The 25274-nt window shown below is 38.0% G+C and overlaps 2 protein-coding genes across 10 annotated transcripts in view; one reads left to right on the top strand and one right to left on the bottom strand.

Moving 5' to 3' along the window:
- ATP2C1 (ATPase secretory pathway Ca2+ transporting 1) overlaps positions 1 to 18413 on the top strand; it is a 51778-nt gene extending 33365 nt beyond the window's left edge. For 7 of the 8 annotated variants that reach the window (XM_027897112.1, XM_027897099.1, XM_027897090.1 and 4 more), the window contains 14 exons: positions 1268 to 1424; positions 2664 to 2834; positions 3790 to 3887; positions 5470 to 5520; positions 6305 to 6471; positions 8247 to 8315; positions 9981 to 10097; positions 10520 to 10667; positions 11280 to 11375; positions 12187 to 12328; positions 13198 to 13328; positions 16193 to 16279; positions 16953 to 17103; positions 18275 to 18413. In XM_027897112.1, coding sequence (XP_027752913.1) covers positions 1268 to 1424; positions 2664 to 2834; positions 3790 to 3887; positions 5470 to 5520; positions 6305 to 6471; positions 8247 to 8315; positions 9981 to 10097; positions 10520 to 10667; positions 11280 to 11375; positions 12187 to 12328; positions 13198 to 13328; positions 16193 to 16279; positions 16953 to 17063 — 1545 coding nt within the window. In that variant the 3' untranslated portion in view covers positions 17064 to 17103; positions 18275 to 18413. The remainder of the gene's footprint in view (positions 1 to 1267; positions 1425 to 2663; positions 2835 to 3789; positions 3888 to 5469; positions 5521 to 6304; positions 6472 to 8246; positions 8316 to 9980; positions 10098 to 10519; positions 10668 to 11279; positions 11376 to 12186; positions 12329 to 13197; positions 13329 to 16192; positions 16280 to 16952; positions 17104 to 18274) is intronic. The other variant, XM_027897074.1, reaches the window with a different exon arrangement.
- ASTE1 (asteroid homolog 1) lies at positions 18093 to 22618 on the bottom strand. Of its 2 annotated transcripts, XM_027897152.1 has the most exons (5): positions 21608 to 22618; positions 21372 to 21480; positions 19120 to 19330; positions 18732 to 18918; positions 18093 to 18454 (listed from the first exon to the last, which is right to left on the bottom strand). In XM_027897152.1, the coding sequence occupies exons 1-5, from the start codon at positions 22546 to 22548 to the stop codon at positions 18163 to 18165; spliced, it is 1740 nt and encodes a 579-aa protein (XP_027752953.1). In that variant the 5' UTR covers positions 22549 to 22618; the 3' UTR covers positions 18093 to 18162. The 2 variants fall into 2 exon arrangements, with proteins under 2 accessions (XP_027752953.1, XP_027752944.1); XM_027897143.1 differs by having other exon boundaries at positions 21235 to 22618.
- Between the last annotated feature and the right edge of the window lie 2656 nt (positions 22619 to 25274).

Raw genomic sequence — 25274 nt, 5'->3', positions numbered from 1 at the left:
TTTTGATGCAGACCTCATGTGCACAGTGTTGACAAATTTTATCCTGGATTATCAATACAATTTATTTAACCTATTTTTCTGTCTTCTGGTGCTGTCCAATACATACTTGCTTTCGTGTTTCATTTAGACCAATCTGAATGTTTTTGTTACAAGTATTGGTGTAATCACTGCCAGTCTGATAACTGGAGCCTTCTAGACACTGTGTGCAACATCAGACTTTATATTGGATTTATGAAAATTTCCTGGTACTTCTGACCAAAAAGAGGCTTGCTGACAAGTGTTCAAGTATCACAGTAAAATCTTCGCTTTGGGAGTGAAGCATTTGACTCTTTTTATTTATATGGATTATATGGTTGATTATTCATGTCTGTGTAAAGAGTGGTGAGCAGAAACTGGTGTAAGATTTTAATCCATGTAAGGATTTATTGTGTCTGCGTTTTGGAAACAGCAATTTTATGAGATCGTTGACAAATTTGAAACAGATTTAAAGGGAGCATAAGTTATTTGAAGGCTAAGAAAATACAGTGGGTTTAGAAAGTTGGAACTCCATCACTTAAGCCTATCATGAAAGATTGAAATAACTTGACTACTGTGCATAAATACCTTCCCAGGGAGAAAATAGATATACTGAAAAAGGCTTTTTAGTTCCACTGGAGAGAAGGTGAGTGATCAGTGTTTGGAAAGTGAGCTGAGGCAGCAGTTCTTAATGGGAAATGGGGGAAGGGAAGGAATGAGTTGATTTAACATTAGAGTTAAGTGTTTGAGGTAGGTGGTGGACTCATAGTCCCTTGATATCATCATATCAAGGCTAGATAGCTATCTGGAAGATATTGTTAGGCCTGGAACAAGGATGCAGGTGATGTTTATTTACCTGGGCAGCTGGTCCGACGATGAGCTAAAGGTCTTTCAGGTATAATGTTCCCTGTAGGCTTAGTTTCTGTCCTTCACATGGCCTGTCTCATCTATAAAGTGACTTTGCATGGCCTCTTTAGTCTACACGGTGACTGTGGCTAATGTGTCTGATGTCTACGGAAATGAGATATTGATTGTTGACTTGGCTCTTTTGACATTACCGCTCTTCAACAAACATTGTGTAGAGATACTGAAAAGAACAGAATTTTTGTTTACAAGTTTGATTTTCATTATGTTCTGAAGACTCTAAACAAAAGTACTGATATCCATTCTTATGTATCCAAGTGTGTACATACTTGTGTGTGTGTCCTTATATATACACACATGTGCACACAACAATTCGTTTTCCTTTCAGGACAAACCTGAAATTTGCTTTATGAAAGGTGCTTATGAACAAGTCATTAGGTACTGTACATCATATAACTGTAAGGGACAGACCCTACCTCTTGTTCAGCAACAGAGAGAGCAATACCAGCAAGAGAAGACATCTATGGGCTCTGCGGGACTTAGAGGTAAAGCTGTTTCAGTGTCTCAAAATAACATTTTTTTTTTCCTAAATGGCACTGCTTATTGTTTAAAAAAACCCAACAACAAACAAGAGCAACCAAAACCTCTAGGATCTGTGTTTTTTTTATTCAATAAGTGCCACTAGGTTGTTTAGTTTTTAGGCCTGTATAATAACGTGATTAAACTGCAAAGGGTGAGAAAAGGCACTGTTGGTTCCTGTCATGTGTGTGACCATAACTGAGTGGTAAATTGCTAAATGGTAAACGATAAGTAACTTCCATACGTTATTATAGATGTCTGTGGACTTCTTTTAATGTGAATGTGTTTATTTTTCTACTGCTTTGGCTTCTTCCACCACCATGAGTTAGGCTAGCAGAAGATGCCATTATAATTATCTTCTATATGTTAACAAGCTGTGTAAGATTTTAAGTAAAACAAAATATTTTTCTCGAAATGATTGTCAGGAGCTGATTTGGGGCCAGGATTATACATGACTTCAGCCTCTGTAAAGAGAACTCTACGGTGTCAAGTCCATACACAGCTTTTTTTTTTTTTTTTTTTTGGGTGTGGGTATTCTGTGGCTCAGGAAATTCCTAAGATACAAAATATTAGAATCTGAGAGGATATGCTAGGAGGGCCATCTCCTTGTGTTGTTTTGTTCGGACAGCCATTCTTTCTGTCTGTCAAACAAAAAAGTCTAGGATAATGTTTTGAAAAAAGTGAACCTGCTTTTTTCCTTGCAATTCTAACATTACTTAAATCTATTTGAATGAAGAATCCTACTGTAAAAGGCATTCCAGAAAATATTCAGCACGTACTCAATGAAATCTGCCTCTCTAAAAGGAAAAAAACACCAAAGCAGAAAATAAATACATTACCTGATCCTCCCTTTCATCCTCGTGCATAAAAGAAATGTACAGAGAAAGCACAAAGCTAGATGCTGTTCTCCTTAACACACAGAGGAAGCATGAACACTTTCAGCTGAGAACAGATAGGAAAGTTATCTTTAAAACCTGGAATATGACTCTTTGATAAGAAAACTACTCTAGAAGACAGGCATATACATCAGTAGGATATTCTGAATATTCAACTTACATTGCTACCAAGGTTCTAAAAAAAAAGGAAAATTACAGTTCCCACCCTTTTGCTTTATGCTGGCCTACTGGTTTGAAACAAATGTTTTAAATACTGGTGTAAACATTAATTTCAAATTGTAACATTCCTTTTTTGTTTGTTTCTAAAAGTTCTGGCCTTAGCTTCTGGTCCTGAGTTAGGACAGCTAACTTTTTTGGGGCTTGTGGGAATAATTGATCCTCCTCGGACTGGTGTAAAAGAAGCTGTTACTACGCTGATCACATCAGGAGTTGCAATAAAAATGGTTACTGGAGATTCACAGGAAACCGCAGTTGCCATCGGTATGAATAGTCCACTTCCCTTCATTTTTTACTTGTTTTCTGTTTAGCTAATTGTTGTGAAGTTTGAGTATTAAGTCTTCAATGTTTGTGAGTTTTGTGTATTAGGTTAACGTATGGCACAGTGGAATTCACAGGAGAGAAAAATCAAACAAAAACCCCAGCACTCTAGCCTGAAGTGGTACTTTGGTTTCTCCTTTAACTGTAAATTTTCTAATTTGCTCAATAAGGCCTTTGCTGTTTGAAACTGTGTATTTTCTTATGGTATTTTGGTATAGCATATACTTGATTTCTGATTCTGGCACCCTCAATACCACCTTCCTTACACCCAGCTTTGCCTCATGGCAAAGGGGAGAAACTGTAATAGCTGGTGACAAGGAGTATTGATCTGTGGCACTTCAGTGCTGTACTTAAGTTTGAAGCTTAAGTACCATTTATGTATTATAAATATATAAACAAAGAGCTTCTTTTTGCAATGGAATACATTAAAGTACAAGCACTTCAGCCAGAATGTGAATTCTGTACAAACAAGATGTTGAACAAACAGTTGAATATGCACATAAAAAGTATACCCCCAAATTAGCAATACTTTCTCAGAGTTTTTTTTTAACTTGTATCCCTGATGTTATTTTTCATTTTCTGTCTTGTTATTTTTTGAACTTTGAATTACTGAGAGTGCTGAGCCCTTGTGTTTGTTCATATGACACCTGACAGAATGAGCTACAAACCTTTAGACCTAAAAAGACTAAGTGAATAAATATCTGATTAGAATAGACTTTGTAGCATGTTTTTGTTACTCAAGAGTTCAGATAATTTACTCCAATGTACTGAATCAATAATGTAGTAAGATGGTCTGATCTTCTGTGGAAAATACTAGGATGAAAAAAATATGACTGGATAGTTAACATCTTAAACAGATAAATTATTATTATATGTCTTTTATATTACTTATTTACAGCTAGCCGACTAGGATTGTATTCCAAAAATTCACAGGCAATCTCTGGAGAAGAGATAGATGATTTGGATATTCAGCAGCTTTCTCAAATAACACCAAAGGTTTGTTTTGATACACTACTTATTGAAATGCAGTAGAAGATAGATTTATATATTGAGAAATGCTTTTTTTCTGTGGAAAGCTAAAATGTAACTTCTGAGATACAAATAATATTGTTCTAATAAGCATCTTTTAGTCTGACCTATGACAATATGAAAATTTATTTCTTTCAACTTAGTTATCTTTTTATTGAGTTTATTACTTTTGTCTCTTTTAATGATTCAGTTTAGTTTTTACCTTTCAGTGCTTTTATTGGAATGTTCACCTCCCAGTGAACATCACCTTTTTGTATTATTAGACCATTTTATTTCTGAGTCACCCAGCTCATAATTATATATATATATAAAATATATATATAACACAGTCTGCATGTTCAGACAGCCCATTGTTTTGTAATTTGTAAGAGGAACTGTCTGTGTTTTTAATGATTTCAATCGATCTGAGGTCACTAGTTGAGAATTTTGAAAGGGTCTATTTGTTAAGTTACTGCTTAATACTTTTTAGTTATTAAATAACTAAATGGATTATTCAGTGTCAAAGCTGTAAATGTGAAGGCATAATCAAATGCAATTGAGGTTCAGGTTTAGCTATGTTGCAATATTTATGCATCAAAATGCTGCTCTGTTTGCAAAAGACTGCAAAATTAGACTGCAGCATGCTTGTGTCTGATGTAAACAAGCTAAAAGCCAGTATTTACAATCAGGAAGTGTGCTGTCAGCTACGTGCCTTTCCTTAGTGACTCACAGAAACTTGGAAAAAAAAAGAACTGTGTGGCAAGTAGTAATTTTTAGTTTATTTGGCAATACTTGTTTTTAAGGGCTCTCCAAATTAAATAACTGAAATTACCGCAGATTTACTGATGCACGTTTGACCCGAGACCCAATTTCTTTTCTGGGTGTTTACTTAAAATCTTATTAGGAACTAATTAGAATTAACTAATAAGATTGATATTGTATGCAGTCTAAAGTGACTGTTGAAGTCTACCTTCTTATTAGGCTTTTTAAAAAGGAAAAATGCTAACTGTATGGAGTTTATGGAAAACTAAATTCCATGTGCTCAAATTTCAATTTACAGAGAAGTCAAGAGGCCAAGAAAAGTCTGAAAATTATTTCTTCTAAACTGGAATCTTTATTAATTAGCTATGAAACTTCAATTGTTAATATTATGATACAGAAACTGGTAAGGTTTGAAATATCCTGAGTAATGTGCCACTAGTCCTGACAAGAGACCAGGGCATTAATTGTAGAGTCAGCATGGCAATTGCCTGTGTGAATTTAGTCAGGAAGGCCAGCAACCGTTGTAGCTCAGTTACTGCATTATTTTAGAAGATTTCTAAATTGCATATTCTATCCTGAAATAAGTAGCACCAACTTTGTTTACCAGAAGACACTTAGAATCTTATCTGGAATTAAAGATTTCGCTCAATTAAAAAAAAAAAAACAGCTCACTGGTGCTTCAACTTTATAGCTAACAAGAATACAGTTGGCCCTTGATAATATTTTTTATCCTCTTAGTTTTGTAAAATCCATTGCAATTCTTTACATTTCTCAAATTTCCACTGTTTCTTCTTTGTGCTTTTAACAGGTTGCAGTATTTTACAGAGCCAGTCCCCGGCATAAATTGAAAATTATAAAGGTACGTCTCATAGAGGCTCAAATCCTGGACTGTTGCTATGGGTATTGCCCGTGGTGCCTTTACTTAAACTATAATGTGCTACAGTGTGTCAAGATGAAATCAGAAATGCTTTGAAAGTGAAGCATGCTTGAAAATATTACCTAGAAAAGTGCACAGTGCCCATAAGGAATAGGCAGCTACTGGTAGGCAACACTGTGCTTTCTTCTATGGAGGGAGCTGAGGATTGATGGAGATTTTGTGTCACATTGCAGTTGAATTGACTGGGAACTTGAAAGAATCGTATGTCTGATTCGTCTCAGACAAGATAAAAGGGCATGAATTTCAAGCCATGTCTGTGTGCTTCTATTCAGAGGTTAACAAAAGAAGGTAGCAAAGAGGGGCACACTCAATGTAACAATTGGTACAATCAAAAAAGTAACAAAAAGGAGAAGGGAAGTCAGAACACCGAGATGGCTGGAATACATGAAAATTTATAAGCGGGTGATAAAGTTAAAATGTCAATACAACGTCTTCTTTCTTTCTCTGGAGTTTTTTGCTTTCCCTTAAAGGCAAATTTTATATACCCTGGCTTTAAAATTTAGGCTGTCTGAATATCTGAAGTTTAACCTAAAATCTTGTATAAAAATTAATTAGAACAAAACCCGCTGCTTTTTTCTTTAGGAGGTTATGGTGCAATTGTAGGAAACCGGGGGAGGGCAGGCAGTGACACAAACCTTGTATCTAGAATAATTTTATAGGATGGGTTATTTCAATCCCTGATTCAAGCTCTTCTCCCTTTCTTTAGTCCCTGCAAAATAATGGTGCTGTAGTGGCTATGACAGGAGATGGAGTGAATGATGCTGTTGCTCTGAAGGCTGCAGATATTGGTGTAGCAATGGGACAGACTGGAACAGATGTTTGTAAAGAGGCAGCAGATATGATCCTCGTGGATGATGATTTTCAGACAATAATGTAGGTGGCCTTTATGTACATATCTGGTACTGTATAGTTTTAATGAGATGTTGCCTGGGTTAAAACCAACAGAAGTTCCCGAACTTGTAAATGTAGCGGCTGTGAATGAGTTTTTCAGTAAAGAGAATTATCTTTATGTTTATCACCTGTATCATCCCCTTAAAAGAAAGATGTGGGAACATAACAGTGCAGTGGGCAACTAAGCATTTCTGTGATTTTTTGGGTATGTTTACAATAATATAAACGTGTATTTACCTGTTTAGACCTTTTTCTATTTTGGACTCGTACAAAGATCAGATGTAAGTAACAAAGGAGGCTGTGCATGTATGTGCTATAGAAAGGGACTTGTATTTCTACTATTCCAAGTAGAATTATGGAACATGGCATATTTGGAAACATAAGTGAAGTGAAATTGTGAGTCTATTAGCTGTCAGTAGAATTCATCTTCATTTAATTTCTTACTTCAGAAGTATAAAATTTATGAAAAGATGACAAAGCATTCCACTCAAGGTTTTAAAAAATTTATGTAGTTCTGTGTTCATTTTCAACCCTTAAATGTTGTGGTGTTGCAGAAAAGGAAAAGAATATGAACTGTTTTGTATATCACAGGTGAAAATAGGTTATCAGCTTCTGGTAACCAGCTGTTTATACTTGTTCCCTTTTTTTGTTTGGTGTATTTCAAAACAATAGGATAAGTTTTAAGCTATCCTATTTTGACTTTAATTCTTCTGACTTTTGAAGGTGACAATTGTTGACAGAGCTGGGCTGCTGTCTAGCAAGATAGCTTCCATTTAGAAATTTTGCATCAATCTCAGAACGTTTCAGTTTTGAACTGTGACACTTAACCCTTGGGAAGAAGTGAAATGTAGAAGTACAATACAAGAAAATGTAGCTAGTTAGCAGTATGTTAAAGGGTGATCTGAGAGTTAAAAGGTTTCTGTACTAATTCAGCCAACTGCAATGTGCAGTTATGCACAAACAAAAGAGAGAAGGGCTTAATGAGGCTTTTGCTGCAATGCTTTATCCAGTTTTGCTCTCTTCATCAGGAAAGTTCTCAATATGAAAAGTGAGAAGAGCGGTAAATGCTAAGGAGAAAAAAAAAAGTGTGAACTTCCATAGTTTTACATCCTCCTCCAAACCCTTTAATGTTTTTGTCTTAAAAGTTACAGAAGGAATGCTGATTAATTGTTGTTCTTGGCTGTTGGGGGAATAGAAGAAAGAAATCTGTTTTATTTGCAGCAAAGTAGGCTTGATTTGGGTGTTAGAAAATTCTTTCTCACTGCAGTGGTGGTGATAATGTGATAGGCAAGTTGTGGCACATGCTAGGCGTTAAGAAGGTGATCTGTATATATTTCATTCTGGTGCGGTAAGAATACATGGTCTTCTGAAGTCATGCTGTATTTCTGTGGATTTTTGAAAGTGTGTGTGTGGAGTAATTGTTTTTTGGGTTTGGTTTTTTTATTTAAATTATCTGACTTGAATTGGAAATTCTCATCAAAGCTAATGGTGAATTTTGAAGAAGGAGATTTTACTAATAACCCTTCATTTTGAAAGTTAAGCAGCTGGAAAAATAGCTTGCGATTAGTCGCAATCAGAGAGTGGTTTGGGTTCTTATAGTCAAGTTGAAAAACAATGAATGCCATCATTATAAGAACATAACTCCATTTGTTTTCTGCCATTTTTATTGCTGCTTAAATGAATAGCTTTTTTGCTTTGTTTTAACCTTTTTTGGCAATAATTTTGTCTTGTGATGTAATTTTTCTTTTTAATTGCAGGTCTGCAATTGAAGAGGGTAAAGGAATTTATAATAACATAAAAAATTTTGTTAGATTTCAACTGAGCACGTAAGTTAGAAAATTTGTCAATATCAGAATTTTGTAACTAAGTTGCGAGTGAATCCAAGCATCATGAAGCAGATGTGCTTCATGTCAATATTGTAAACGTCACAGAGGATGCTGATACTCTGTGCTTTTGAGGATTTTTTGTGTTTGGTGGCTTGATACGTTTTGAAACAACGAGAAGACAGAGCAATAAACAGACATCTAACATTGTCCCAGTTTTTCCTGTTAAGGTGTGTAAAGTCAGTTACTGAAAAAATAGAAAAACCCAGCATAGCTACCTTTGGGTCTCTAGTTTTAAAGGAGAATCTAGTAGTCAGTCCCTCCTTAACCAGAATATGTATTAAAATGGAGGAAACCAGGGAGACAGGTTAGTTTTTCTGTGATCCATAAACTGGTTTGTGGAATGAATTAGCTGTTCAAAGCTGACTTCCTTTTCTTGCTTGTAAGGATCCATATGCTAGCTATGTAATGTGTATGCTAAGAGTTTATTAAGCCTTAGTTTCAAAAATTTTTCTTATTGAATCTGCATTCTGGAACGTGGCTTTTGTCTTCACCATGTTGTTCATGTGCTTCATGGCGTTTCGGAGTGGTCTGAAAGTTGCAGAAATTAAAAAACAAAACAAAAAAACACAAAACCCCAAAACATAACCCCCTAAACAAAACCAAAACACCCCCCCCCAACCTACAAATAACAAATAGCCCCACCCAAATAATCCCCAAGAGAAAAAAAAAAATCCTCAACAAAAACTCACAACAAACCCCAGGAAATACCAACTTCTTTACCTGGGTAAAACTTTTATAAGAAGTGGCATATATCTCCAGCCTTGACTAGTGTTTAGAAATCTGCTTCTGAAAAATAATTGTTAGATATTCTAGGAAAGTGTGCTTGCCTGTTAGCCTTGGGAATGGTAGCCTCAGGTTTTTGATGAGTAAGTTACCTTTTGGTTTTTTTCTGTCCCTCTTTGCAGGGAGAGCATAATAAGGTTCAGTAGGGTGCTAAATTTGGAATTATTAAAAGCCTTGCTCTCTTCTTGTTGGTTATGAAACCACTTAATCTTGCCCTGAGAACAATTAGTGCTTACTTGTTTACAGAGGTTTCTAATACTGAGCTTGCAGCCAGCTAATCTGTTTTTCAGTCTTTCACCCAGCCTTCTCATCTTGCTACTAATGACGAGTGGTGTAGGTATTTTTAGGGAGCTTGGGTAGTACCTTGCCTTGACTGATCAGTCAAACTAGTGACAGGTGCACAAAGTGATTTTGTTTACATCAGAAGTGTAAAAGAGTTTGTTTTTCAAAACCGTGTTTACGAGTTCCGCTTCTGGCACAATAAAAGTGTAGCACCCAGCTCCCCAGTAAAAAAAAAAATCAATTAGGTGAAGGTGAGTGATAACTCTGAAATGTCATCTAAAAGTTTGGGAGATTTTTAGATGCAAATTTGCTGCCTTTTATTGCCAGAACAATACTGGTTTAAATATGGACTGTGTCAGGATGAGTATTCTAAAGGATTTTGTGTTCTGCCTTTAAAGTTCAGCCTATGACAGTCATGATTCACACTGTCAAAATCTGTATCTACTCTTAAACAGTTGAAGTGTTGATTACAAAGCAGTTATCAGCGGATCTTCAGAAATGTCCCATGCTGACAGTTATAAAAATGGATTCTTTCAACAGGAGTATAGCAGCACTGACTTTAATCTCACTGGCTACATTAATGAACTTTCCTAATCCTCTCAATGCCATGCAGATCTTATGGATCAATATTATTATGGATGGACCTCCAGCTCAAAGGTAAGTAATTACTTTAAATTCCAGTATGTTCTGTAGTCCTTTTATTTCAGCGAGGAAAATGGTTGCTCCTAAAGGAAACTGTGAAATGTTAACCTTCAGTGAAATGTTGATGAAACAGCAAACTTTTCCTTTGAATTACAATGTTTGCAGTATAGTTCTATGTTAATTCCATTTGGTTTGCTTCAGTGACTAACAATATTATGGGGGGCAGCAAGGATACTCAAAGATCAGTGGATGTGCCCATGAAACTTGCATGCAGGGTTTTGGCTTCCTCTGGCACTCTTCACTGCGGGTAGATGGTGGTGGGAGAGATGGAGAAGAAATAGTAATAAATCCTCTTTCTTCCAACTCAGAAAATCTAGTTAGAAACAGTGAATTATTTTTATGATGATAAAAATTTAGGATGTTCTTTTAATTTTAAGCCTTGGGGTGGAGCCTGTGGATAAAGATATTATTCGAAAGCCTCCAAGAAATCTGAAGGACAGCATTTTGACCAAAAACCTTATTGTTAAAATACTGGTTTCATCAGTAATTATCGTGTGCGGAACACTGTTCGTCTTCTGGAGAGAGGTATGAAAAAAGTGCAAAACTTAAGCAGTAACAACCTAATTTAAAGGAAATCCTTTTTATACCAGCGCCTGAAATCCAGAATTAATGTGAACTTAGTTGCAATTTTTGCCCATGCTTATTTAATACCAGCAGATTGGAGAGGAAGATTTTCAAAACAGTCGTTGAAATGAGAAATACAGTTTTATTCCCCAGTCTCTATTTTAACACAGGATTTTCCAGGTCCCAAATCTACTTGGGAAATTTTGGCCCATAGAAAGTAATTGTACAAATCTTCTAGCCAGACTATTATGAAACAGCCATTTGACTTTCTTTTCTCAGTAGAGAAAAATGTTGCTTGAACTTTTGATAGAGCATCATAGAATTCTTGCTGTTCCGTGTGCTTGCGTAAATGGTTGGCCATGAGGCTTCATTTAATCACAGTTCAGAATTATAAATTGTTATAAGTTACAGGTGTGTAATTTTTGCTGTATGATTTAGTAAATCCGCTTAGGGCAAGCAAGTTACTTTTGTTTTAATTTCCTAGCTACTAGAAATTGAATTACTGTAATAACTTTGGCTAATTGTGGCAGGTATAAAGCATGCTAAAGCCACTTCATTTTCCTTTATTGGCAGTTAAGAGACAACGTAATAACACCTCGAGATACAACCATGACTTTCACCTGTTTTGTATTTTTTGATATGTTCAATGCTTTGAGTTCTAGATCTCAGGTAAGTGATTCTTACTGCCCACTTACACAGTATTTACACAATAAGAACAACTTTATTCGAGGGAAGATCTTGTTATGTTTGTTTCAAATGTTTTCCTGCAGATTTACTTTACATCTGCTATTAAGCTTCAGGGTTTCATGTATTTACTAGGTGGGATTTCTTAAATTACAGATGAATTAGGTTACTTAATTTGTTTACATTGTGCAGAGCTGGAAGTAATGCTTCTGTCCTGACAGAAGCAAGGAAATTGTTGTTAAAAGCTGAAGTGTTATGATTCTTTGTAGTGTTGTGTAGACTTTGTGTTTTTTTTTCCTTTACCAGAATCTGAAGTTTCTTGAAGGCCTTAGCTTTTGTAGTTTATATTTTGTAATCCTAAACCCATAGTCCAAGGAAAAACTTTTAAACTGTTCTGTCTATACTTTTTTGTTTTAAGGAAAGTCTGAAATTTTGTGCTAGTATACATTACTGCATTTACTTTAAATACCAGTCTGTTTTCCAATGTGAATTGTCAGATCACCAAAAGAAACCTTCCTTCTAGTATAGGGGGAACGTTTTTCTAATGCACTGTAGTTGCAGAAAAGTAAGCTCAATATGCAAGTTCTTGACCATGAAGACAAGATTTGTACTCTGTTTTCCAGGGAGAAAATGCAATGAACTTGTTCAAGAACTTGTTCTGGTTTATCCAAGAGGTCAACAATAGTATTTTACATTTTTTTCTAGAAGTCTGGATGAAAAGAAATTGTAGTTATGTGTATATTCTTTTCTAGATAATTAAGATTACATTAACAGTGTAACATTACTTTTTTTACAGACAAAATCTGTTTTTGAGATTGGACTTTGCAGTAACAAAATGTTCTGCTATGCTGTCCTTGGATCTATAATGGGGCAGTTATTGGTCATTTACTTTCCTCCACTTCAGAAGGTTTTTCAAACAGAGAGCTTGAGTGTCTTGGGTAAGAACAGTTCCCTTTCCAAAACTGTACATTAAGGATTAATTTATAAACGTGTTAGGTGATTGGAGCACTTTCTGGCTGTTTGCATACAACAGGAACACAAAGTCTGCTGTCCCTAGTTGTTTTGTGTGGGAGATTTTTGGGGGTTGGTTTGTTCCATTGGTTTAGTTTGGTGGTTTTTTTTATATTTTGGTTGGTTTTTTAATCCTTTTAGATATTTTCTTTGGGAACCATGATTTAAATGTATATGGTACACAGCTTATCACTGTGTTCTTAAATTTTTAGGTGTTTATTTATACTGGGCTTTTTAATAACAATTTTGTTGCAGACAACATTATGCACTTTGTAGTTGTTTGAGCACTATTAATTTTGTTGTGTCACAAATTTTTTCTCAGAATGTAAACCTTATTTAGAAATCCTGATCCGTTGTTATCAACTGCATTGTCATAGGGTAAATAAACATGAGGATTTTAAGAAGCTATAGATACATAATGCTGGACTCATTAAGACTTAGATTTATTACTTCTATGGTTTTCTGCAGTTAAATGGTTGTAATGAAATGTGTATTTATATCAGTCTTTCTATTGTAGCGTAATTTCTGATTCTGTTAATTTTTTTCAGAATAAAGTTAATTATATTGCTAAAGATAAGGTTATGAAATACTTTAAAAGCTTGTAGTATCGTGCCTGTACTTATGGTTTGTGCATAAAATATGCATGTCAGTCAGCAGGTCCTGCAAAACATTGTATCTCGTTTCTTTTCTCCTGAACTTACCCAATGATTGGGGAAAATTTGAAAGTCTTGTTCTTTTCTACATCTCTCCTCAGCCTAAAATAGCAATTTTAAAAAAGGCTAATTATCTCTTCCAGATTTACTGTTTCTTCTGGGACTCACTTCCTCTGTGTGCATAGTGACTGAGATAATAAAGAAGTTTGAAAGAAGCAAGGAAAAGATCCAGAAACGTGGAAGTTCTTCTTCGTCAACTTCGTCTTTTCTTGATGTATGATGCATATTGCATTCTTTTGTTTGCAAACTTAGCGATTGCTGTCTAAAGATGTAGGAGAAAGCAAAACAATATTTGGAGGATAAAGAAATCCTGAGGGCTTTTGGCAAGTCCTTTGTTTCACTGGCTAATGATGAACTTCGTGTTTCAAGACTGTTCAGAATTTAACTTCCAGCTGTGGAAGTAACAAACGAAATTATGCAACTTTGGTAACGTTTTTCCTCAAACATAAATTTACTTTTGAGATTGAATGGTATTGCAGGGTGGGGGGTGGGGGTAGGGGTTAATTTAAAGAAAGATCTAAGCCCAAGTCCCATTTTCTGCACTTAAAAGATATAACTGTGTAAAATCCTTCTCTTAGATATAAATATTTTAGTTTGTTTTTATTTAAAGCATTGTACTATTCTACTTTTCTGGTGGTGGGACTTTGCTACTAATACAAGGATAAAAATATTTCAGAGGCATTCCACTGGGTTTAGAGTCTGTCACAAGAGTGCCATATTCTAGCTACTGTATTTATTTACTTTATCCTGCAATGTGTAAGCGGCTCAAGTACCTTGTGCTACAGTTCTTTTGTATCCCAAGTTTGGTTTTTGGTTTTTTTTTTGCACAGGATGTGACCGCTGTCGGATCACTGTTTTTCTTTTCTTTTTCTGTGATTGAAAAGCCTATACTGCAATTTGAAGTAAATGTTTGCTTTTCTTATAAGAGTGTTGTCTCTTTGTTTTAAAAGAAACTGGCATTTTGCACCAGATGAGCATGCTTGTTTTGATGGAACTGTAGATACAGGCTTTGTTTCATGTCTCATTCCATACTTACTTTAGCATATGATTCATAGATCACTTGAGTGATTATAAGACAGTAGCTATTGAAATTATTTGTAGTGCACTGAATTAGAAAATGAATGCAATGCTCCTTACTCTTATGGCAAAAAAATCCCACCCCTCTTTGAAAGAAGCTTCATTATCCTTACCTCTTCCACCCTGTTCATAAAAATAACTTTTTATTGGTAATGTAACTTAAAATTTAAACCTACGGAATTACTTTTGTGGCTAGAAAAACATGATATAAGATTTGTGGCTTGATGTGTTAAAAGTATTTTTAATTTATTACGATGTCTGCATACTCTCATATTCACTAGTTGGAAATAGTTTTATTCCTCAAAATAATCTTGTCGCTGTTGTCATCAGTGCCTTCTCATCAGAGTAGGACTCATCATTGCTTGAGGAAATGCAAGGAACTATCACCTAGGGAATCTTGAAAAGAGGATGTCTGAGACCTCTAGAGGGAGTCAAAGACACAGTGGTATCTCTTTTGCATTGTAAACATGTGCATATGCATCTTTCCTCACTGTAGCCTGCAAGTCTGGCAGTGGCATTGGCAGTGGGCCATGCTGTCATGATTGTTATCCTGTCAGTTGATAAGGAGTTGTCGGAAACAGGCACTGGAGTATTTCTGCTCTTACTATTGTGACTTGCCCCACGTACCATGCTCAGAATCAGGGGAGTTCTTGGAAAGCAGTTTGGCAGTTTGGAAAGTGCTGTATGAATTTCTCTGCTACTATGTTGTTTTAATTGTTCTCTATTTTTTCCTTTGGAGATTCCCAGACTTGGTCAGGAAGCGGGGCATGAGTGCCCCACTGAGACTGCTTTACACATGCAATTCATTCATTGCTCTGCCTGACCCTGGGCCTGCTCAATATGCACATATTGCCTGGACTAACAGTGTGCTGGAGATCTGATTGTCTAAAGACAAAGACCCAGCATGTGGTCCTCATCTCTTCCTGTGGATTGTTAAGTGAGCCACTGAGCTGGTGGGGCCTGAACAAGATAACCTCTTACAGAAATGCTCTTGTGTGTTCAAGCAGAAGTTTCTTATTTACATGCGTTCTGCCTTTCCAAAGCTGAACAGATTTGACAGTTGTTAACTGTCTTTGGCAAGTGAGGCTGTAGCTGTTCAATATTGTAGGCTGTTCAGTATTCCAGTACAATTTCAGAACTCTTTATTAATAAAATCCTTAGTATTCATCAATAAAGGTAAAAACTGACCATGCATGCTGATGAAGAAGCTCTTTAACAAACTTTGATTTTGAGAAAGCACAGTAACTATGCCTTTCACATAGTAAGTCTTAACTTGTGGTTGATATTCTTCCATGGGATTTGGCTACTTTGAGAGCTGCTCTTTATCTTGGAGCCCCAGAAGTCTAGATAAGTACAGAAGTGCAGATGATGCCAAATTGTTGTCTTCTCTTGGAAGTGTCATTGTCTAGTTTTTAAGCAAAGGGTTTATGAAGTGCCCCTTTCCCAGCACAAGTCTTGCTTTCTGAATAAGGTATGACAGTCTAGACAAGAAATAAAATGTCAGTCTCCTACAGACAATTTTGCCTTCTTGGAAGTGGATTTAATTGAATGCAATTCAGTTTAAATATGCCAAAAGTTTTGGTGCTCTGTTTTCTAATGGAAGATAAAATACAAACAGTAAATCCAGCTCAATGTCATTATTTATAGAAATTGCTTTTACTGAATTCCATCAACATTGTTTTGGCTTTTCTCATGTGGTTCATTACCACCATTCAGCACGTTTGAGAGATTTTTCTGCAGAACAGTTGAATCAATAGTGAGAATTTTCTATAAAAATGAGGAGGCATTTCTTGTGGGGTGAAAGCAGGCAACAACCAAGGAATTTACTTGCTTTTACTAAAACCTGGAATAAAGAACGTTTCAGTTTTAATAACTAAAGGCCCTTTATTTTCTATTTTTCCTCCAAATAAGTTTGAGAACCTATAATGAGTCAAATATGAAAACTAACACTTGATTAATATTCTGCATGGTAGCACTAGAATCAGTAATTATTTTCTTCAGCATACAGGACTGGTGCTTGCAGTGAGGTGTGTGTCATTTCATCAGCAACAAAGAACAGCTGAATTCTGCATTGAGAACACGTTTCCGGTACAGTAAATCTTAATCATTGAGTCGGCATTCCCAAAAGTATTCTCAAAATGCCATGTAGTCATAGCAGTGTTTTTATCTGAAAATGGAGTATTTGATCTTATCCCAGTTTTCTGAACTGTCTAATTGAAGATACCACTTCTCAGAAAGTCTCAAGAATTTTTGTGATCTACAGCAGTTTTCCAATATGGGATTCAAAGTAAATTAAGATCTCTCTTCTCACATCACTAACAAAGTGGAATCAAATATGCCTGTATTTTTATACTTCGGACTTACTTTACATGTGACTATTTCTGATGATTAAGAACTGATTAAGAATTACAAGCTTGGTAAAATAAAACACACGGGATCATAATGGATCAGAGGATGATTTGGACAATTAAAAGATTCAAGTTTTAGTTAGTAAAATCAAGATTTTTAAATTTAACCCCTTTCAACTTTAAAATTGTCTGATGGAGATGCGATGCTGTAGGCTGCTGCAAACAGAAATCTATTCAGAAATAGGTTGTGAAGTTCTGGTAACTTGCGGTGTGGTTGAGTGTAGGTGCCATCTGCTGGTAGTTTAGCAAGTAGCGGCTTTTGTACTGAAATCTTGCTATGACAGTATCTCAAACCCAGTTTTCTCAATTATGTACCATCTTACAGATTATTCTTTTCTTATTGACTATATTAGGGCAGTGTCGAGATTCAGCTGCATGGTGTGAGAGACCTTTCCTGTAAGTCCCAAGATCTAGTGAGTTACTTCCATGTGAACAGATGTGATAGGGAGCATAAGCAGGACTGAAAACTTGAGCAGACAATACAGGAACCAAGTCTGAATTCTGGTAAGTAATGGGAAAACTTTAATCATGAAAGGTGGAAATCATGATTTCCCTAAATGTAAGAAAAGGTATGTGGATTCTTGAGGAGAAAAAAACCAGAAATGTAGTAATTAGAATTTACATTGGGAAGACACTGGAAAACCAATAGTTTTGTAAGAAAAGCATATATGTAAATCGATTAAATATGCTGAAAAGTTTGCTAATGCAAAGCACTGGGAAATACTGATGATGTAGGATTTTGCTTTTTTTATTATAAATTGTTTTTCAGTATTACTGTGTTGATAGCAAGGGTTTGTCAAGTAATTAGTGTACATCAGTCAAAACAGTCTGCTGTTTTAGTATAGGCATTATAGAAAGAAGAGTGACAACAGTTTAATGGCAGATGATTGTACACAATGACTGTGACAATGACTTTGAATTAGCAAACCTTCAGAAACTTGCTCCCATGTGACAGCTTTGTGCTGCATTTAACTCTTTTTAACCATGTCACAGGGGAAGGGGGAGGAACAGAAGCTGAAGTTTATCCCCGAGTATAGTCAGTACCTGTACTACTCAGTTTTCACCAAGTAAAGCTAGCTCTCCCTCAGAGTACAAGTACTCTACCTGTAAAGACCGATTTTACAATATTTTTAAACTTGGCAATTTCCATTTCAATCTCATCTGTAAGACTGTAATCACTGTGTTCCTCAAACACATTTTTTCGATTTTTTTGGAAAGGAGAAGTGTTCAGAGCAGAGCCAACTATAAATGTGCAGGAAAAGAATTCTTCAAAAATTGTCCATGTGAAAATGTGAAAATGTGAAATGCTGAACAACTTTGCTCTCGTTTTCAATTGGAGTGATACTTTAAAGAAAAACAAAACACAGCTTTTATATAGCATCTCTTTTATATAAATGTAAGTTACAAAATGGTGAATAAAAAAATCCCCTGAAGCAAGATTTTTGGTAAAGATTGAATCAGGATCTTGTGTGAAAATAGCAGAAAAATTCCAATATGGTTATATATTGTAATGTAATTTCTTTCATCAGTATGGCATTAGAATTTGTTCCAGGAGTAATGCTTTCAGTCATCCACTTCCAGTGATGCAAACCTATTAACACTGCAAAAATGCAGATTTTCTGGCATTGCACACTTGGCTGTTTTTTTCTTAATAGATGCTTTCTTCTTTTTACAGGAGTCTGATCTAGTCTTGGTCGTTTTCTGAAAGAATTCTGGAGATACAGTTGCCTCCACTGTATTTAGCAAAAGCAGATAAAGCTGAGTCATTTTTTGAGATAAAATAAACAGATTTTCCACTGAAGGTGTTGATTTAAGCTCCTGATACAGTCTGTGCACAAGGATCCCAGTGTAAAGCCTGCTCAAGGGAAGGAGAGAATCTTCATTTAGAATTGCATTTTAACAGGTACAGAAACATGTTGCTCAGTGAATAAACACAAATGCACGCAGTATCCAACAGTCAATGCCTAAGGGACACGTATGCTACAGAGTATTTATCTCTGTATTAATTGCTTTAAAGAAGGGAGTTCAAATGTAGTACACCTGGCCAAAGGAGTTTGACACAAAGTAAAACAACAGGTGAACAGGTTCCATCAGGGGCTTGGGTGGAAAGCAGATCTCTGAAACATCCTTACCTACTTAGGTCTGGCTCAGAGAGAGGAGTGCAAAGTAGCTGGTTGAGATACAATCCCATCTGAAGACAGCATTGCCACTGGCAAAAATTGTGTGCGGCGTCTAAATCAAAGTCGTTATTTTGCAGTTTCTTTTCCTTCCATTTTAGAAATTCGTTATATGCAATACTGTCGTCTTCAGCACATAAAACTATGGGGAAAAATGTTATATTGAGGGTTAGCACTATTTCTCTGCACATATCAATGCAGAGAATGTGACACCTCAGGATATAGTGTAAATCAGTGCTAATTCATCTAAATTCGAACATCTCACCGTAAGTGGGAAAAATTAATTATTGCACAGATTTTTGTAGTAGCTGAACACCTGAAATTGTATTCTTTGGAGACATACCTGGATCATCATTTATCCTGTGCAGTTCTCCAGATACTATCGTTAGAAGTAGCGCCTTTAATTGATGCAACTTAACTTTTGGTTCTGAACAACGTATCCAGTAACACGTTACAGCAACAGGGAGTTGTAAGTGACTTGGGATAGATTCTAGGAAGCTCATTTTCACTCCTAGAGTCTCCAGCAAAAGCATCTGACGGCATGACATGGACATCTGAAAATAAATTTAAAAATTCAAGTGGAAAAACAAAGGTAAGAGAATTTATTTGTTGTGAGCAATTTTCCAAAAGGCAAATAAGTTTCTGGTTAAACTAGCTCGCACTTCAGATTTTTTTATAAAAAATTTTTTTAAATTTCATAGATATTCTCTACAGGAAATATTTTTTAAATATTACTTAAAACTTAAAAAACTATACAGTTAAATGCAAGGGAGAAAGATAAAAGTAATCTTTTAGAATTGCATGAGGTGAGATTTTAAGAAGTTTCAAAGTCTTCATATCAGGTGACTTGTTAGGAAATCTTGTAACCATAGTGCATTAAAATTATGGAAAATATATATACAAACATATATATAAAACCTTTATTAGAAATTATCCTTCCATTGTAAGATGTAATGGTGATGTCTGTTCTTAATACCTTGAAAGCATGCTTACCTATAATCACAGTGAAATCTAAGTGTGAAGCTTACATTTTTCACCTGCAGTGTATTAATTTCTAGCACACTCTCGCTCTTTGTTGTGCCATTTAACTTCCAGAAGTTCAATGTTATAAGCTGTGCCCCTAACTTCATGCATGCAGCAGAATCGCAGCAGGCTGTTGAACTGTAATTCGAGTGCTTTGTAAACCTTGATTGGGATTGTTTTGCCTACTCTCAGGCAGACCACCCCATGGCAGAAGAGAAACTGAAGTCAGTTTGTCTAGAGCACTTTCAATGCAGGATATCATTTCTTCTTTTAACTTTCTGTTCAGTTGATTATTTCTGTATATTGAGTAAGGAAAGCTGTAATAGCAGAAGCTCAGATCCATTAAACCAACAGCACACATGCCAAGGTCGAAGTAAGGTGTCATTAATGTCTCCTATAATCCCAAAACATGATTTTTCAAGATCTTAAGTGTTGCATAATGCTCGTTTAAAGGGCCTGTACCAATAACCTGTGTAAAATGACCTGTATGTAGGCCTTTGGATCCATAGCTGTCTGTAGCATTTAACAGGCATAGCAGTGACTCAGTTCCTTTACAAAATAGCCACCAGCAAGTGATAAAAACATTCAGCACTGACTACACACAGAAACGTGTTAACAGTTGATCTGAATGCCAGAATGGATAGAACATGTGGCTTAAGTATGCAGAATTAAGAGACACACATTGTATTTCTAGATGTTGCAGAAATTACTGCATACAAAACCTATTATGCAACTTTGGGAACCGGAGATTACTTTCCAACACGGCAAGAATTACAGTCTTAATCATTAGAATTTAAATATACAGAATTGCTACTGGTGATGGGAAGTAGCCTAGTACAACTTTCCTTTGGTTCGAGCTGTCTTTCCGGTGCTGTTCTGCTCTGTCTGGCAAGCAGCAGGGGTTCACATTAGCAGAAGCATACCTGGGGCAGGTAAAACTGCTGGGCAGCTGCAAGATGCACACACGAAATGATGATTTTTAGAAAAAGGCATGGGTCAGATTTTGTTTCAGAACACTGCTCTCACACAGCCATAGCTTGATCAAATACAAAGTAGGTTTTGTAGTGTTGAATTGGACTTTTCTAAATTACAAGAAACTGACTTCCTATAATTATAAAAGGAAGTATTAGTGTAACAAAATCCACAGGATGAAATAAAGGCCTAGTAGAGAAAATTTAGGGAGTATTGCATATACAAACAGTAACTTTTCATATCATTTATCTTGGTACACTTGAAGGGAGGCAGGAAGAGAAGGAGATAAAGAAAATCTATGTAGCTTCCTAAGTATCACAGGTACCTCTGTATGAAGCAGTTACTTAATGAGGTGGCTTAGTTCAGACATCACATTTAGCGACCAGCTGGCAAACATAAGTCCCAGCTACTTTTGTCACTCGTGAAACACTGTTAACCGTGATCTGTTGTGACAACCATTTACCTCCATTAATTTGTCCAAAGGAAAACGATCATCACAAAAATCTGTGGGTGGGCTTGCTGCTTGAACAAATGTTTTTTTAATTGTCTTTTGGCATCTGTCAAATTCACATACAACGGGCAGCTCCTGGGTCTGCTTACTTGGAGAAGCAGCTTCAGTATTTTGAGATACCCCCAGGAGCAGTCCATAGATAACTTGTCGGATGGGCAAAGATGCGCTGTGAGCGCTCGGTCTCTGCATGTTCTCCACCTGAACGCGTAGGATGGTGCTTCTTAGTATCAGTGCATTGATGATGAATGGGGCCAGCTTACCTTTAGCCAAAGCATCAAGCACCCACTGTGGTACGTCTGCTTTCCTCGCAGCTTCGCATTCATACCTTCCATTCTGAAAGAAGTCCTCAAGATTCACATCAGACGGAGCGTAATCCTCCATTGAAGTGCACAGAAGCTCCCTTATTTCTTCCCTCTGATGTTTCTTAAGGTACTTCAGCACGTTCTCGACGGCCTCGGTGGGCTCCGCGAACTGCGCCAGCCAGTTCAGGAGCCCCTGGAGGCGGAGGTGCCTCCCGCCCTTCCCCGCCGCGCAGCCCCTGGGCAGGCGCACCTTGCTGAAGAACGCCTCCAGGGCTGCCAGGCCCACGTAGTCGTTCCCGTTCATGACGGCGAAGAGCGGGAGCAGGCTCTTGTTCAGGCGGCCGAAGTGCCTGCAGAACCGCTCCACGGAGAAGCATCGCGCGGGCACGTAGCATCCCTGCGGCCCGTCCGCGGCGCGCACGCTCTCCCACTGGAAGTGGGACAGCGGGCAGTACCCGCCCGCCAGGTCGAAGACGCAGAAGTCGCTGTCGAGGGAGAGGACGGGGCAGCCCCAGCTGTTGGCCAGCGCGGCGATCTCCCGGTCGGCCTCGGCGAAGCACTGCACGAAGGGCACGCCGAGCCGGCCCAGCGCCTGCACGAAGGCTTCGCGGGTGAGCAGCGGCGCCAGGCAGCCGCCGGCCCCGCGGGACAGCCCGTGCGCCGCCCGCAGCTGCTCGGCGGCGCGGCCCCGCAGCGTGGGCAGCTTCCTGTCCTCGGCGCCGCGCCCGCCGTCCAGCACCACGAACGGGGCCACGCGGCAGGACCGCAGGGTGCCGAAGAAGTCGCGCACGGCCGCGGCGAAGGCGCCGTAGTCGCCGCCGCGCCGGAAGTCGGCGGCGGGGGCGAAGCAGAGGCGGTGGTAGAGGCTGCTGCCGTCGATGACCAGCTTGGTGTCCCGCACCCGCAGCTCGGTGAAGAACACGCCGCGCTCCTCCACGAATCCCGTCAGCCCCTGGACGCCCATGGCGCCGGAGGCGGTGCCAGGAGCGGCACGCGGGGCACTCCACTCCCAGATCCGCTTCCTCTTCCTCTCGCTTCCCTCCCTCCCTCCCTCCCTCCCTCCCGCCCGGCCGCTCTGGGGCGCGTGCGCGCCGTCTCCTGGCGACGGGGCAGCAAACACGGCGTGGGAGGGGGGCGGGCCGGGGGCGCTCCCTCGATCCCTGCCCTGCCCTGCCCTGCCCTGCCCTGCCCCGCCTGCCCCGCGCCGGCCACAAAGGAGCCGGGGGACCCAGACAGAGCGTAGTCCCCTCCGTCGAGGCCGGGCGCTGGAGCGGTGGGAAGGTGGGGTACCTGGCCGTGGGTCCCGAGGAGTCCCACGCTTCCCGGAGGGGTGAGGAACGGGGACGGGGTGAGGGCGTTCCCCTGTCGCCCCTCTGTATGAGGGGAGCTCGGAACGTGAGTTTTGAGTCTTACACGGTGCTTTGACAAGGTGTTAACATCTCTCAGGTTATCCCTGGGGAATCTCGGCTTCCCGAATGTGCGTCAGATACTAAATATCTTCTTTGATAGTCGAGCACATTTGACCTTGTTTTGCCATCACCCTCAAGCTCCTTTGCTACCGGCACTACTAATAAAATCTTAATTATCCTTTCTCTGGATAGAAAAATCTCAGTATAAAACTGAGCCAAATGAGATGATGTTACTTGAGGCTTGGGTAAGTTTATAAAGATATTGCAGAAAATAATAATGTAGTCAGCATTAAAAAGTGTTTTTGTTTGGTTTTGGGTTGTTTTGGTTTGTTTGTTTTTGTTTTTTAACGAAGGAAAATACAAGGAAAATCTCGGGCTTTTATTTGCCAAAACATTTAAAGGAACGGGCCAGTGAAGTCATTGGCAGGAAAAAAATTCTAAGTAGTAAGAACTGAGGCTATTTAGAGCTTAAATATAAAAACTCTGGAATTTGTGCTGCAGGGGGTGGGAGGTGGCAAATGTTGATGTAGCACAGTGGTTCTTAAGGAATAAAAAGAAAACCTGATAGAACTGGAAAATGGCCTTGACTGGCAAAGAAGGGTTTATCTTGGAAGTAGAAAGTGTCAGGGTATGTAAGCTGTTGCTAAAGAAACCAGGAGGTTAATCTTTCTTAAATAAAGGAAGAAAGGTCAAGGAAGAAGTTGAGGTGCTTTGTGCTTAGCATGTGTAGGTGGAACTATGAAACCCTAAACAACTACTTTCCTTTAGCTTAAAGCACAAAAAGGAAGATTTAACTCTAGCCAATGAAGAAACTATTTTTTTTAAAAAAATGATCCAGAAAACGTCATTGCGTTAGTTTGGTTGGCATCAGCAGTGTGCCAGACTCTGGGATGGGACTTGGGGGTGGTGGGTGCGTGGGACAAACTTTAGAACATAAACTGTTTACCAGTGTTATTGAATAGTGTATACTGGGATTTTTGAGGAAAAGGGAGCTGAGGAGCTGATTTTTTTGAGCTATCTTTAGTTATTCTGAACTTTAATGAAGCAATTGATGCTGCTGCTTGGGAAATACCTGCTCAGTGGGAAAAGACGGTCACTGGTGGGAGATACAGTGAAGGTTGGGCTAAAGGTTTGAGTGAGGGAGGAGAGGCCACTGGTACATGTACTTCTTGAAGTATCAGTCGGTCTTGTGGTTGAGTCATACAGGGTATTTCTTTCAATCCGCCTCTTCTGTGCCACTAAAATGTGCCTGTGATGCCCCAATGGCAATCACTGTCTGCTGCCTTTTAACACCATTCACCAGGAGATATCAAAGCATTTCACAAAGTTACATAATGATAGTTATTACTATTATTATATGGAGAGGGGAATTGAAGCATAGAGTAGGTGGTGAGACGCATAATAAGAAAGCACAGGAGTTACATTCAAAGGGCTACTTGATCTTAAGCGTGATATTGTAGTGTAAAGGTTTGTGATATATTCCTAGGGCCCAAGGAAGTATGAAAATTTGAAGGTGAGCTGTGCCAAGTGATTCCTCTCTCAAAAAATAGATATAGATAGCTCAGCAGTTGTTCTAAGTGTAGTTATTTCAAAAGGCATTTTTGAAGGCATGGATAAAACAGCAACTAGGAGAACAGTAAATGAAAATATTATGTAAATTTTCTAGAATTGGCAATGTAATATTTTATGGAGTTCATCTTCCTGCTGTCTCCTTCTCCACACCTCAGTGTGATCCGTTTATTGTTTCTTCAGACAGATTTCAGAGAAAGCTGACATTGTTTCCTTAGCATTTGCATTTCAAAGTTTTTGTCAGTGTTGCTACCTGAAAGAGAATAAAGAAAAAAATATTGGGAGTGCTATAGTTTAAAAAACATACAGGATTGGCATTATTAATATGTCTTGTAGTAACTAAAGTTTATCTGTGTTTCATAGAATAGTGACAGTGCAATGTCAGGCTTTTGGGCACAATGTGACAGCAGCTCAGCAGATGGGTATTAAAATAGGTTCTGGTGTGTACACACACACACACACAGAGTTTGTTGTTGCAAGATACAAATTTGTAATCTAATTTAGGCTCTGCATTTGTTTGGAAGAGAAGCCAGTGACTTGGAACCAAACGTTATATAACTTTTAAAATTAAACAATTTATCTTTGCTCTTCCAAAGCAATAACAAAAAAAAAAAAAAAAAAAAAAAAAAAAAAAAAAAAAAAAAAAAAAAAAAAAAAAAAAAAAAAAAAAAAAAAAAAAAAAAAAAAAAAAAAAAAAAAAAAAAAGGCATTT

This window comes from Empidonax traillii, unplaced genomic scaffold (assembly GCF_003031625.1).
Source record: "Empidonax traillii isolate 1590-97213 ecotype Southwest subspecies unplaced genomic scaffold, ASM303162v1 scaffold19:size3308961, whole genome shotgun sequence".
Classification (NCBI taxonomy): Eukaryota; Metazoa; Chordata; class Aves; order Passeriformes; family Tyrannidae; genus Empidonax; species Empidonax traillii.
This window is presented reverse-complemented; position numbering and strand designations above follow the sequence as displayed.

Excerpts from the sequence above, each read along its gene's own strand:
- ASTE1 (XM_027897143.1), bottom strand. The coding sequence starts at position 22,548 with ATGGGCGTCCAGGGGCTGACGGGATTCGTGGAGGAGCGCGGCGTGTTC. Across the intron at positions 19,331-21,234 it reads CTTTGGACAAATTAATGGAG|ATGTCCATGTCATGCCGTCA; the intron begins GTAAATGGTTGT and ends ATTTATTTTCAG. Across the intron at positions 18,919-19,119 it reads CAGGATAAATGATGATCCAG|TTTTATGTGCTGAAGACGAC; the intron begins GTATGTCTCCAA and ends TTTTCCCCATAG.